At 50.0% G+C, this 13,985-nt stretch overlaps 5 protein-coding genes across 5 annotated transcripts; 4 read left to right on the forward strand and 1 right to left on the reverse strand.

Annotated features, from left to right (window-relative positions):
* Positions 1–26: 26 nt before the first annotated feature.
* On the forward strand, positions 27–1,142 carry DFJ58DRAFT_847430 (uncharacterized protein; the record flags this gene model as incomplete). The annotated part of the gene is made up of 4 exons (XM_041393455.1): positions 27–37; positions 162–278; positions 488–815; positions 879–1,142. The coding sequence occupies 4 exons, from the start codon at positions 27–29 to the stop codon at positions 1,140–1,142; spliced, it is 720 nt and encodes a 239-aa protein (XP_041236476.1).
* Positions 1,143–2,849: 1,707 nt separating this feature from the next.
* Positions 2,850–3,176, forward strand: DFJ58DRAFT_735578 (uncharacterized protein; the record flags this gene model as incomplete). The annotated part of the gene is made up of 1 exon (XM_041386659.1): positions 2,850–3,176. The coding sequence occupies one exon, from the start codon at positions 2,850–2,852 to the stop codon at positions 3,174–3,176; it is 327 nt and encodes a 108-aa protein (XP_041236477.1).
* Positions 3,177–3,715: 539 nt separating this feature from the next.
* DFJ58DRAFT_820861 (glycoside hydrolase superfamily) lies at positions 3,716–5,731 on the reverse strand (the record flags this gene model as incomplete). The annotated part of the gene is made up of 12 exons (XM_041391981.1): positions 5,660–5,731; positions 5,479–5,606; positions 5,158–5,414; positions 4,936–5,098; positions 4,765–4,881; positions 4,472–4,653; positions 4,371–4,421; positions 4,213–4,330; positions 4,070–4,176; positions 3,913–4,011; positions 3,821–3,861; positions 3,716–3,772 (listed from the first exon to the last, which is right to left on the reverse strand). The coding sequence occupies exons 3-12, from the start codon at positions 5,300–5,302 to the stop codon at positions 3,716–3,718; spliced, it is 1,080 nt and encodes a 359-aa protein (XP_041236478.1). The 5' UTR covers positions 5,303–5,414; positions 5,479–5,606; positions 5,660–5,731.
* Positions 5,732–6,174: 443 nt separating this feature from the next.
* DFJ58DRAFT_735580 (uncharacterized protein) lies at positions 6,175–10,608 on the forward strand (the record flags this gene model as incomplete). The annotated part of the gene is made up of 12 exons (XM_041386660.1): positions 6,175–6,240; positions 6,281–6,905; positions 6,975–7,276; positions 7,344–7,838; positions 7,892–8,038; positions 8,091–9,074; positions 9,121–9,144; positions 9,202–9,484; positions 9,534–9,920; positions 10,127–10,171; positions 10,224–10,430; positions 10,484–10,608. The coding sequence occupies 12 exons, from the start codon at positions 6,175–6,177 to the stop codon at positions 10,606–10,608; spliced, it is 3,690 nt and encodes a 1,229-aa protein (XP_041236479.1).
* A 1,732-nt stretch (positions 10,609–12,340) lies between these two features.
* On the forward strand, positions 12,341–13,618 carry DFJ58DRAFT_735581 (uncharacterized protein; the record flags this gene model as incomplete). Its single annotated transcript, XM_041386661.1, has 5 exons — positions 12,341–12,468; positions 12,522–12,679; positions 12,740–12,849; positions 12,931–13,040; positions 13,090–13,618. The coding sequence occupies 5 exons, from the start codon at positions 12,341–12,343 to the stop codon at positions 13,616–13,618; spliced, it is 1,035 nt and encodes a 344-aa protein (XP_041236480.1).
* Positions 13,619–13,985: the final 367 nt, after the last annotated feature.

A 13,985-nucleotide genomic window follows, 5' to 3' on the forward strand; every position in this document is an offset into this window, starting at 1 on the left:
ATTCTCGGCATCCCGCAGACGAGCAGATGGCTTGGAGGTACGAACAGATCGTCGAGAACCAGCCGTAACTGGCACGGGTTTGCGACCAGCATTCAGCAACACAGAGAAGGTGTCTGAGCTTGTGAGAGTAGTAGTAGATGTCGACTGCCCAGACGCCACAGAGGATGGAGCTGGCTGGGCAGAGGATGGAGCACTGATTGGAACAGTATCGTCGGGATCATTGTAAAAGACAATATCCTTGGCGTCCTTAAGAGTACCGTCCACATTGAGAGCACACTGTGCGTCAGATTCAGACATCTCACAGTATGAGTAGTCAAAATATCACTCACAGGCTGGTGGGGCTTGCTCCTTTTATGTGCGAACAAAGCAAACAACCAATCTCCAAAGCCATATGCATTAAAGCATCCTAAAAAATATATCAAAGTAATATATCAATCAATTTATTGAGTTTATTGCGCTTGATTTGACAGTTCATTCGTACCTTGAGCTTTATTGGACAGCAGGAGGTGCGGGATGCGAGCCTCCGGACAGAATTCAAAGTCAATACAAATCTCAAGGATCCCAGAAGTCAAAGTGACCATGGGGAATTCAAAGTCGGTGCAAATCTCGAGGATCCAGAAGTCAAAATGACCATAAGTGTGTGCCTCACCAATGTCGCAAGGAAGCTTCGGTTCGCGGTTCGGAACGGTTCGGGAAAGTCCGAACCGATGTCCGAACCGTCCGAGAGACAGCGGACCGCGAACCTCATTCCGGTTCGGTCCGCGCAAAATGCAGAACCATGGACCGAACCAAGGACGAACCTGACCATTGGTCAGGTTCGAACCGCGGTTCGGGACCGGACCACGGCAGCACTACAACATTGATGTGTTTCATTATAGCAACTACGTCCCGGAGTCCCTCCTCTTCTCACGTTTGTTGGTATGACAAACTTTTCAATACGTTCTGTCATCAACGTGATCGACCACGGCTTTTCCGACGTGCGGCTTGTGCGCATCGACGAGAGTCTCTGTAGTATCATCCGCTTAGATGATGGATCGATAGAGACCGAGCAGTGGTCATATCGAAGGATCAAGTACCGCACGGCGGTGTGGTTGGAGTCCCTCGGATGCGAAGATGCAATACGGCATCTGGCCCGGGTATGATAAACACGAGGAGAGTTTTAAAAGCAAAGACATTTTACAATGGTTCCACCCCCTTGATGTTCTGCTCATCGGATGTCTTTCTGTAGGCCCAAAATCTGAGGAATAGCTTGGAATAAATCGCTTTGGAAGGAGCGTCACTGCTCCCGCCTGTTCGCGGTCTAGTAGTGTGACAGTGGCTGGAAACCCCACGCTGTGGATGAACTCTTCAACGACTATCAGGCGATGGCAAGAGAAGTTCGCGAAATTACGACCCATCCTCGACACGCGTGGACAGACCACAATGCTTTCAGTGGTAGGCACGCACTATCCATGTCGTGCCAGCTGTCAGTAAAGCGCAACCCGACTACCACAGCAGATCGCGTACTTAACACCCTTCGCAAGGACATAATGTTCTCATTAAAGTCGCTGCTGTGTCTCCACTGAATAGCGCCAATTCAATAAGGCTGCCTTGCGACTTCGATGAGCATGCCGTGTCATTAAGATATGCTGGTATATTGCTGTCAATTCGAACCCAAGGCGTGCTCGTGCGTTAACAACAGGGTGATGACTAGTCTTTAGTCTGGCCTATTTTCCGCAGTGAACACGACGTTCATCGCCACTATGGGGCCTAGCGGTGCTACTACCACAGATGCTTCAAGTTTATTAACGCAGATCATTACGCTGATGGTAATGAACAGCCATGGAACCCCTGTCGCAGATCATTATCTGATTCCCGTCCCACCTGCATATTCCAACGGGCAAGTATAGTTCCAGACTCTGGCTTATGCCAGCCTTTCATTCAGCATTCTTGCGGCATTCGGTGCCGTTTTGAGCAAGCAGTGGCTTCGCTTCTACAAGCTTTAACGGTTCGGGCGCGGATCCCTCGAGGAGCGGGGCAAGAGCACACAACAAAAGTTTGACAGCCTCAAGGCGTGGCATTTCTGCAAACGTTCCCTGTCCTTACGGAATTTTCATCATTGCTATTCGGCATTTCCCTCTCCTCGTACGTGTGGACGCAACAGCGGACCATGACATCCGTTATCATTGCAACCACGGTGATCGGCTTCCTGTCCCACTGGTGCACCCTCCTTGCATCCCTTTTATCTCAAGATTGTCCCTTACAAACCCCTGCTACCTTAATACTTCGCATAACAAGTGCATTCATGTGGGCAAGTAAGCATTGTTATTTAACAGAATGACAAAGACATGTACACACTGGGCGCAAGCTTTCGCTCTTTCCTCCGCAGCATCACGACGTCCATCTTGAGGCTCGTACAACGACTACTCAGTCCCAAGCCTTACAGTGACCCTGGGACGGAATTTGCTATATGTTGGGTACTTGCGACATCCACAGATCCAGACGGCAGCCTCACTGATTCACACGATTGCATGGTCACCGAACTCAGACATTACATATCACTGTCAGCGACTTCGAGACACATTTTCAGCCTGTTTTGACGCGGAAGGGAGACTCCAGCTCTCAGGAGGAGATAGATCAGTCGCCCATGGGCGAGCTTTTTAAACCATTTGTGTCTGACTGTTCTGCCAATTGGAGATGACTCCAATACCCGAACTGCTTCCCAGCAGTTGAAAATTTGGCATCAGTGGCGCAGCGTCATTCTTCCGCAAAGGATTGACAAGTGTAAGGCCTTTGCCTGCTAACTGTCAACGTTATCTGGCCGGGAGAGAGAGAGGTGTCGGGCAGACGGACGCACTGCATTGCGCATGATGATCGCTCCCGTTTGGGACGGATTCATCTGTCCATCATACCATGACTCAACCATTTGGCGTGGCCAATTCATGTGGACCGGCGATCGTCGTACCGCAGCTGATTTCGATTGGTTGGTCGACTACCTCGTGTATTGCTCCCAGGATCACACGGCAATGGGAAATGCTTTATTAACGCTGAGCGCTATGAAGGGACTTGGCACCCGTGCTCGAGAATCTGCTTACCTACGCGCGCTCATATCTGCCATGGATTCATCCAGCCCTCGTCGCCTTCGCTATGCAGCTTTACGGGCTGTTTCGGACTCTCGACTGGCACTCGCCGATTGATGCCATACAAGACGAGAACGTACGCCAGATGCTCCTCACAAAATTTTCCCCTGCTCTTCTTACGGCCATTTGTCCTACTCGTGCTGGATTAGGGTAAGAGTTCCCCTTAATCGACATACTTAGTATGTGCTACCAACACAGCATATGAACTCGTTCGAATTGAAGAAGGTATGGAATTCGCCTCGACCCCGAGGACGCACGTATCAAATGCGGGAAACAGATGGTCCCGCTCTACTATCGTCTGAGCCATGATGACTCTCAAGAATCACGATACAAAAAAACAGACAGTATCATTGGAGAAAAGGAACCGATACATTAAAGGAAAAACAGAAGTCTATGTAAACAAGAAACAATAGTCCTCATGAATCTGCAGCCATCGCCTGCGCGCCCTGCTGCAAAATTTGTTGAATGGCTGTGTTGTTAGCACTATAAGGTTCAGTGAGCTAGGGTGTCAATCGATGTCATAACGGAGTGCCTACATACAGTGACCATCGTTCGGCGATTCCCCCGTTGTTGTCGCTGGTGTTGGGGACTCGGAGTTAGTTGTTGTCTAACTGGATGGCAGTGCTTGACTGGGTAATGCCGGTCGAGCCCCACTACAACGAGCGTCAATTAAATACATCACAAGGAAGGGAAGTATTGACCTGGTATTGCATGATGCCTGCCAATCCAGCGCTATTGCCCACTGGAATAGAGTTTAGCATGATTGGACATTGTCACTTCTGTATTTACGCACTCTGCAAAAACGAGTTGTAACCTTGTTCTCGTTGTGCATCATCGGCGAAATCTGACGTCGCAGCGGCGTCCATGACTGCTGCGGTGACATCCATGACCGCTGCGGGGATAAGAACATGAGTACATGGTTGTCGACCCTTGAACTGCGATAATATTACCTGTGATGGATGTGTAAGAAGCATAAGTCATGTTGAACGGGACGAAGTCATTCAAATTGTATTGGGTGACTAGACTGAATGCGTTGAGGACAACAGGCTTCCCAACGCTGAAAAGAATGTAAGTTAGTCATTGGCAAGCAGACCGAGCTGATTGTTTGATCCACGCAAGACTCGAGTTGATCTTGTTTTGGACGGGGTCAAGGTTTGGGTCATTGGGAGCGTACGTGTTCTGGTCGGGAAATACTTGGAAGGAACCAAAGCCTTATGTTGGGGATGTTAAGGATGTCCTGGCTGTCGACACCAGATGAACCATCCGTTGTGGGGCAGATCGAGCTGGAGACTTCTCGCGTTGCTGAAAAAAATATGAGAAACATCGCAATTCAATGACATTGACCAAAGCACCTGTAGATACCCAGCGACCCCTTATCGTCATCCCATCTTCCTTCAAGGTTCCTGCACGCTTAGCGGCTGCCCCGTATTGGCGTCTCGACTCAGCACGCTGCCTTATGATCTGCTCTTTCGTCGAAGGGGCGACGCTTCTGCGCTTCTTGCCAGGCGCGGGAGAGGGCGTGGCGTAGGCGAAGCTGTGGTGTAATTGGGTGCAACTTCGGACAATCTGCGCATTGGAATCCAGATGTTCTACAGAAATTTGAGAACCACAAACCAAACCTAAAGCGACACCGTATGATACTTACCCAGCGGAGACGATGTGGTTGGGATCAATGGACGCGATGAATGCAACCATCAGAGCGTGCCACTTCGTGATGGTTTGTGTAGTACGCGTTGGACTAGTGGGAACGGTCGAGTTGCATCTGACACATGATGAGGGACATGTTCCAAGGCGGTAGATGCACAGGGTGAATTACCTAGCATCATTCGCAAGCTCCCAGCCGAACACAGCAGGGCTGTCGAAATAGCGTAATACGATCTGCTTAGTGTAATTCTGGAAGGCAGCCAAGGTATCATCGCTCGTGTAGAAATCGTCGTGGTTCTGAAGTCCGAACTGGCGGACATATAGATCCATACTGCCTGTAAAAACGTTGATATGTCCGATGTCTGATTGAACACCAAGTGCAGTGTTGGCTTACCATAGTCGTTTGAAAGAGTGTTACGCGGAATAGCGACAGACGCAAGCACGTCAGGTGATGCAGTGCCGGAAGATGTTGTGTTAGGTACTGGATTCCAGTTATTCGTTAGTGACATGATAACATATAGCCCTTGTTGTTCTGCCATTTGAACCACTGTGTATCAAGTTTCTGCAGTCCATTTGTTCCATCGTTGATTGTAGTAGTGCCGTTCTGTACAAACTGAAACCACGTTCCGCTCTCGGGAATGATTTCCACGTCTGTCAATCAAAACACTAAAGTCGCTAACCTCGGTAGACAGACGATGAACGAACCGTAACGAACCGTTAAATGCCCAAATCCTGACGGCCGTGATACCGGTATCAGATACGTTCTTCAGCACGTTCCAGATGTCATCGTTCGATTCCAACGTCGACAGCCAGTACAAGTTGGTCCCGACCAATCTGAGTGAGCTATGGTGCGATGAGTTTGCACACCATAAGCTGATAAAAGGAATCACTCTTGCCTTCCGTTGACAGAAAATCCATCTTTACTAGAGCTCACGAATGAGCTGTTACCTCTCTTGGAGATCGCCCTTGGGCGAATGGCGAATTGCAGGGGCCAGACATGACCGGATAGAAGCTAAAAGCCAAAAATGTGAAAAGACGTGCATGCCAACAACTGCTACAAGATGGGTCGCGCATGGGGGTACGGCATGTGTGTTACAAGTGCACAAATGAAGAGTCTGTTCGCTTCCGCTTAGGCGTCAATCAGATTCTTTCAGCACGACACATGGCAAATCCTTCAGCGGAAGGAAGGCTAGTAGTAGGAGCATTGCTGTGTTTCATGTGAGACTGCAAGTGTTGGCGCTGCGCGCCGTAAGGTTTAGGTACAAGTCCCGTTTAGGACAGGTTTACTATTTAGCGACGCTTTAGCGTCACGGCGTGAGTTTGGCTCGCTTACGACTTGCAAACGACAACGACATTTTAGAATTGAGCATCCCTCACAGGTGCTGTTGCGCACTTACTAGACGGCCTGAATATGCCACCAAAACCGCGAGGACAAGGGAAAAAAAAGGCTGGGAAGGAGGCGAGTGATTGCGTGCCGGTGATAGCATGGAGACTCGAGCGCTCATCAACTAATGTAGGGACAGGTTAAAGACGCCCTATTGCTGGGCAACACCAGAGACTCTGCGGGTCCCTCGTTAGATGATAGTATCGACGAGGTTACAAAGCGTAACAAGATTGCGGATAAAGCCATCATCGGATCCGCTCGTTTCGACCTAATCGAATATTATAACCACCTTGAGTTTGGTAAATGGAACAATCGACCTTTGGTTGATTCACAAGTGCAGTCCCTATATCAGTCGTTTCTTGCAAATGGGGCTGACCGCTTCAATCCCGTCCATGCGATTCCTCTTGTTGTTCACAAGGAATGGCTTGTGGAAGGGAGCTATGAAAAAGATCTTGATAAGTGCGGGGAGCTCTCCGAGCTCCCGATCTTGAAAATATCTGGGAACGCACCAAAAGAATGGAAGTTCAAGGCAGCAGGGGGACATCATCGGACAAAAGCTATTGAAGCTTGGATGAACAAGATGAGGACCGAATATGAGATGGTGTTGGCAGAAGAGACACGCGTTGCCGACCTACCTGCGGGTGAGATCGACCAGGATCAGATCGACTACATCGACAAGGTTGTGAAACCGCGTCGGCAGAAACTCGAGGGTGTTCTTGCGTATGGCGGTCAATGGATCGTCACTATTTTCGATCAAGGTCAGTTCGCGCTGAAATATACACTTTGGTGAGGGAGAATCAAGATGAGTCTGACGGAGGGAGCAACAGGTCAGGTCAGCGAAATTATTGGTCTTCATATATCGCGGAACGAAACGAAGCATGTGTATATGCAATCGCCAGAAGAGGGCCTCATCCAGAAGTACAAGATGTTGTGTGCAAAAAACAAAAACTGGTCCAATATCGAACATACCGCGGCTGGGGGCGTCTTTGCAAAGCAGAATGAACTTCTCTCTCAGGACTACGTGTTCAACCATCTGGAGACGATCGTATCGTCAGGCACTCACTACATCCATACGCCCGAGATGCAGTTTACTCGATTTTATGATACAATGTTCTCGAGTTATGGAGGGGTGCGTAGCGCATTCACTATCGACATGAGATCCTTCGCCATTTTGACTGACGCCTGTCTGTCAACAGATTGTTGCTGATGTCACGATGCGACTGGAAAACCGCCTTCGCTGGTGCTTCAATACGATCCCGTACAACTCCGATAAGGGCGAGAATGGCGACACCGAGATGTATCAACAGCTTAAGCGGGCACATCCAGTACTGGATGCGATTTCTGGCCCACTCCGGGAGGCTCTGAATGACGCCTATGAGAAACACCTTGGGGGCAACACTCCCGCATCCTACCGATTCGGCAACACAGATGAAGATGTGTGGTCAAAAGCCTATATGCTGTACAAGTTCGATGTCATCTCCGCCATGAAAGACTATGTCCAAGACAAGCGGGCGACGAAGGACCTGCCTGGCGATGTTCGGACAGCACTGGAAGGCTGTGCAGCTAAGGCAGCCCTTGTGCTTGGCCGAAGTGATGATGTACACGACTTCGGCCATTTTCCGCTGATGTCTCGCTCTGTCGTTACCACCCTCATCCGGAATTTACGCATGATTGAGAGGTCTATTTCCGAGGTGCGTATATCCTGTGGGTGGATATTTCAGTGCGGTCTGAAGGAGTTGCTCAGGTTTCTGCTTGGTTCTCACCATTTCTATATATGGCAAAGGCCCACGGGAAAGACTGGAACCCTGGGTCGGCCTCTGCTGAAATGATTCGGGCGATCATGGCCCATCCTGACTATGATCCTGAACAGCGCGGGGGCGCTGTTGCTGAGGTATGTTTAATGATGTTTCTAGTATTACCTGATGGTTTGTGCATTTATACAGATTGTATCCTCGATATTTGAGATGTTCCCTGAGTTCCTCAATATGGAAGGGCAGATAGCAAACATCAACATGCCCCGTCGAGTCACACAGCAGCGAGAGCTGCAGTCGGCATTTGGGATTGCGGATGGTGGAAAGAGTTCTAGAAGAAGTGGTACTAATGCGGCAAAGGGCAAGAAGAAAGGGAAGAAAGGCAGCGATGAAGATGATGATAAGGATGACAGTGACCCGTCATCGAGTGATAAAGAGACTGACGACGATCAGGAGCATGACAATGATGAGGATGGTGAAGAGGCTGAGGAAGGGACCGACTTGCGCACCTCGCGGTTACTCCGGAAGGAGCGCCTTCAAAAGGATGCGGCACGCATAGATAGCCTTCGTGTGGAGGTGCTCGACGCACAAAAGCTTTTCAATGGTGCAACGAAGCTGACATCCGTAAAGCGCAATAACTTGTACGAACCATGGTCTCGACAGTCAAGCATCTCGACGGGTGTTGGCGACAACGTATTCAGGGGACAGAACTTAGTCCCTTTCCACACATATGAGTGGTCTGCTGCAACAGGTGGAACACGAGCACGCCGCTTGCGTATTCTTGCCTGCATTGCAATCATGGAGCAGACAATTATCAATGCGTACCGGATTGGCTTGTTGGATGACAGTAGCGGAGGTGCAGCTGCCATTCGTCTCGCGATCGAGGACAACACCGAAAATTATCGAGTTGCCCGTCCGATCTCGAGGAAGAAGCAGAAGCAGAAAGGCGGGGGACTTGAAGGCATCGAAAAAGTCGCGCAGCTAGCGCCAGAGCACGTGAACCTGACGTGGCCTGACCAAATTGATGTTGCAGCAGTATCGCAGGTTGACTTTAAATTAGAGGTCGAGCTTGGGTCACAAAAGCGCGATTTTCTACTGGTCCATCAGACTCGTCAAGCACAAAACATCATCGATCTCGTACAGCGCAGCCGCATTGCCTGGGAGGATATTACAGGCGTCGCAGAGGCACGCGAACGCCCCCCCCCTTCGTCCTGAAGTTCAGGGAGCGCTAGAGGCGCTCATCAAGGTAAGTATATTCGCATAAAGTGACATTCTCTCACGATCCGCGCACCGCTACTCGCAGGAGCTGAGTATTAATGCCCACCATCAGCGCCAGTCTTTGAAGGGCAAGAAGGTCCCTTTTAATGGCAGCATCTCACCAAGCGACCATCTCCATGTCCTATACAGAGCAGTAGAGAACGAGACAACCGTCTCCCGCATTATGAAAAACAAGAAGTTTTTGGTGCCGTCGCAAGGGGACGAGCTCGCGCTGCTGGAGGCTGAGGCAAGAACCCGCCAGAGACATCGAGAGCGTGCTAGGGAGCATGATAAGAAGGAAGAACTGTTGGATGCGAGGAAAGGTCCAGGTAAGCGAGTCGTTCAAATTGCTATATAATTGCTTACATGTGATGTCAGATAGCAATAGTGCCGGGAGCGCGCCTGTCCAGTCTGACATAGAGAATCAAGCAGGTACTCAGGCACATTGTTTGCCGGCTCCAATGCAATGTCCAGCAGCAATGACAACTGCTGTGGGTCTCTGCGTCCATCCAGCGCACCCCCACCCCCCCCTTACCCATCCGTCCGTCCAACATGATGCTTGTATGGATGCAGTGGGTATGGGCCCCACCTTGGACGTTGACCCCACCTTGGACGTTGACCCCACCTTGGACGTTGACCCCACTTTGGACGCCGACCCCACTTTGGATGTCGGCCTCACTCCGGATAGCGACCCCACTCCTAGTTCTCCTATCATCAATGTCAACCCCCGCCCCACCGCACCCCACTCAAGCATCTACCACACATGTCCCTGCGAGGAGTGACAGTGCCATTGGCGAAAGTGAGGACAACTGTGAGTATACTACTTTTGTCATATATTTGCGGGGCCAGTACATTATTGGTGCGCAATTGCGAATTTGCAAGAGGTGCGCGACAAGAGGGTCAGACTGAGATGTGACCAGTTCAATTTTCTATCTACCTCCTCAAATTGCCATTGACGCTTCTTCATACAGCGTTGACTATTGAAGGCGGTGACATAGGATCGGCTGCTAAGTCAGGTGAGTCATGGATCGATACAAGATATCTGGCACATCGCTTCCAATCATGCAGATGATGAAGTGGGGAGTAACCTCGCGTCCAATTGTGCCTTTCACAAGGAGCAAGGCAAACCAACTCCGCGGCCTCGTCCTATTTACCGCGGAGGAGAGGTTGCTGGCAGAAGGACTGAAGGTCATCGATTAACTAAGGACGTGGCTCCCACCTTAAAGAAGCGCCAAGCCTCCCACTCAGTATCCTCAACTGACTCTTATGGTGGACGTAAGTATCATCTCTCTCTGAAACACCGATACAAGCGCTTACACCTCCTATAGATGCTGCTAATGGGAAACCTGACAGAAAGCGCAGGCAGCTTGGCGAAGGGAATGCCGGTTTACCTGGCAATACACGCTCCCAGTTTCAAGAGGATGATGACACAATATTCTCCCAATTGGCGTAATACCTTGCGAAGTCCTATATATACATCAACGAAGCTCTTAGGGCACAGAGGCCGAGTGGAAAACGATAGCTTGGACTTTGACAGCCGATTATATCTACTCAAATGCGGTGTTCTCCAACTTTCGTTGAACCTTTGTCGAACCAAAACTCCCATTTCTGCATCCTACATTGTATGATCTAGGTGCGCTCGTAGGGCGCAGTGATGGCTGCTGTGATGCCGCCGCGATAGGCTAGTCTGCAATCCAAGAGGTCGATTTGGAAATGCAGACAGACGTAAAGAATGAAAAGGATACATGCATTTCAATATGCTGGTTCGGCCATTCAGCGCTAAGAAGGACGATTCCTTGCCACAATGTCCAGTCCCATGATATAACTCATTTCGGCAAGGCATGTGCCAAGTACTAAGCCCTTACTCTACACGTTCACCTTCAGGCTCGGCGCTTTGAACGGGGGTAGTGAATCTTGCGCAGATAAAACTTTTCAGGGTGGAATTTGAGGGGACTTTGGGACCAACCAGGTGCAGCGGCAGTGGGGTTAGGGTTAGGATACTACGTGCACAAATTAGGCTCTGCGCAGAGGCACTGTCTGTGCAACTAAGAGGCGGCTATAGCCACGACGAAGATCATGAATCATGGGCCGTCCTCAAGGCTCGACTCAGCCTGACCCAGGACTTGAACGAAGGGTTGAAGTTTCTGCAAGGGCATCGTCAGTGTAGATGGAGGAATGAGCGATGGATGCACTGGTACCGGAAGGCTCCCCTCAATACTTCGTCTAGGTAAATTCCGATCTGAGCGGCGAGGTTCATGAGCGCCCAACAGCGGTTGGTCACAATGCGTGGACGATCCGAAAGACCGTGTACGAGCGCCGAAATCAGAGGGTGAAGGATGCACGTCGAGCTTGATCGTTACAATTAGAAGATCGCAGATTCGTCCGAGCGTCGAAGCACCTGGTTGATGAGAGAGGTGACGAGCACCGAAGTAAGTGGCATGTATATGCGCCAGATCATAGGTGCTGGCGCGCTGACATACAGCACAGCCAGCACCTCCCAGGCGCATAAGTCAAATCAACCTAGAATAAAACATAGTTGAGCCTTCCCAGGCGCCCTTGGTGCTCAGGGACCGAGCCGCGCAAGTTAACAGCGGACGTTCACGGATCAGCGCCTGAGCAACTGAAAGTGTCCGCATAATGCGGAGCCGTGCGTGGTGCGTGTGTCGGTAGCTGGTATGAGCGGACGCCAATGGTACTAACTAAAGAAACAAAAAGGCAAAGTTCAAAATTCTGTATGCGAACGTGATCACATGACTATGTTTATTATGTAATAATGCAAGCAGTGCCACATCGATAACATTCATCCTTGTCAAATACAGTAATTCGACCATTTTTTTTATAAACGATAACGCGTGAATGCCCCTATTGTAACTAAGTAACTATACCCTCCTTACTTTCAAATACTCTCCAAGTCTTTCAGAATCTGAAAGCGCAAGCTCCCCTTCAAGTGGATCCGAGGACCGTCCATGCCCTCCAGCCCGGAAGACAAGCAAGCGCTCAACCAAGAGAAAGCAACATTCATCAAAATCAGATAACGAGAAATCAAAGTAAGTCGTCCAGTACTATCTATCCCTTGGCTGTGCTTCTCACTGTCCGTAGGTCAAATAAGAAGGAATCCAGCGCTGACTCATCCACGCGAGGAATTATATATTGCAGCTGCACGCTGCATCACCCGATGTATCGACATGTTCTGCAAGATTAATAAGGTGATCGACATCGGTACACTACTAAAACGGCATGAACTTGCAGATGCTGGACAACTATCCGAGGATGAGGATGACATAGCCCATCGAGAGAATCAGCTAGCGGAACTGTTTGGCTACGGAGTATCCTACTGACAAGTATAGACTGATCTTTTCCTTATAGCTCTCAGAAAACACGGGATAGATTCCAGCGGAACTACAAGCGCTTGCTTGAACTCGCACTTGGATTGAAAGCTCGCTCGGATGATTCGACGCGTCTGAAGATCCAGATTGGTAAATATGTTGCTCTGGATCCAGCGAAAAAGCTTCACCCTCGAACGGGTGGGTCTCATCATCACTCGCCCCATCAGTATTTCTAGATAATGCGGCACATATTCACAGGGCCTTCTACTGCTTTAGGCAGCCAATCACGCGGGGCACGACCCTGCAACGCTGTGTTGCACGACATGACCACCGTTGAAGCTGCACATATAGCGTACGGCCGTGTACAGGTTAGTTTCCATTACCCATCGCCTGTAACTCATGCTGAGCCCTCATAGGTTCGGTTTGGACTTGGTGCGCAAAATATCTAGACGGAGGAAGATGGTGACTTCAAGTATCGCGATTTCTACCGTAACATTGTCGAGCTTATAGAAGACTTGCTTGACGATGATAGGGAACAAATATTCAAAGAGTGGAATATGTAAGGCGTGATTTTCATTTTTTTCATTGTGCCAACATTACATTAACAGGAAACTGTTCAACAATGACGACGGGCGTGATGTGGCAAGAGACGATGCTGAAGACTCTGCACTCTCCAGTACTCGCGAGGGTGGCAGTGACTTGGCTCGCCTGCGCGCACAAATGGCAGCCCGCAACGCTGCAGCCAAGACCGACACTACAGACTTGGAACGTCCAGCTGCACCTCCTACAGTAGCTCATCCACCATCTGCTCCAAGGACAAACCTCCGCCATCTTCGCCAGCTTGCATCTTATCAACCCCACGTCCAGTTCCACGTCCTGCAAAGACACCAGTACGTTCATTGGCTGCTCTATAGGGACTCGCCAGCACCTCTTCCACGGACACCATTGGCATCTTCATCAGCGCGCAACATTCCACTACCTTCACGGCCAGCATCTTCACCAGCCAAGACTGTGTCGCGAGTACCAGCCAAAACCGTGTCGGACTCGCAAGCCAATGGCGGTGCATCTGGCAGCGAGCTAACAGAATCTGGTGAGGAAGAACCCCAACCAAAGCGGAAGGCATCAGCCAAACGCTAGGGGAAATCCAAGGCAGTTGAGACTTCGGACGATGAGCCGCCGCTACTCAAAACTTGGAGCCATCCCACTCTCCTGTCTCCCATCAAAGACACCATTGTGTCTTCCAGCCAAACGTATGTCCCTTTCAATACATTCGAATAAGACAGTCTTGTCTTGACCGACTTTGCCAGTGCTCCTTCCTCGGCCGCATCTGTTCCAAATCGACGCTTACAACCCATACTCGTGTCTAGGAATTTATTTATAACGTGGATTTTGCATGCTGGACGGTGAGCTACTCTCTTGGACCTTTCTCCTTCAAGTTTCAGCGTTCATTTCCTTCATTCCTGTAGGGAGCAGGACGACAACAATGACAACCCGGTAGTCGATG

The sequence above is a fragment of the Suillus subalutaceus genome, assembly GCF_016647625.1.
Source record: "Suillus subalutaceus strain FC151 chromosome Unknown DFJ58scaffold_220, whole genome shotgun sequence".
NCBI classification, from domain to species: Eukaryota; Fungi; Basidiomycota; class Agaricomycetes; order Boletales; family Suillaceae; genus Suillus; species Suillus subalutaceus.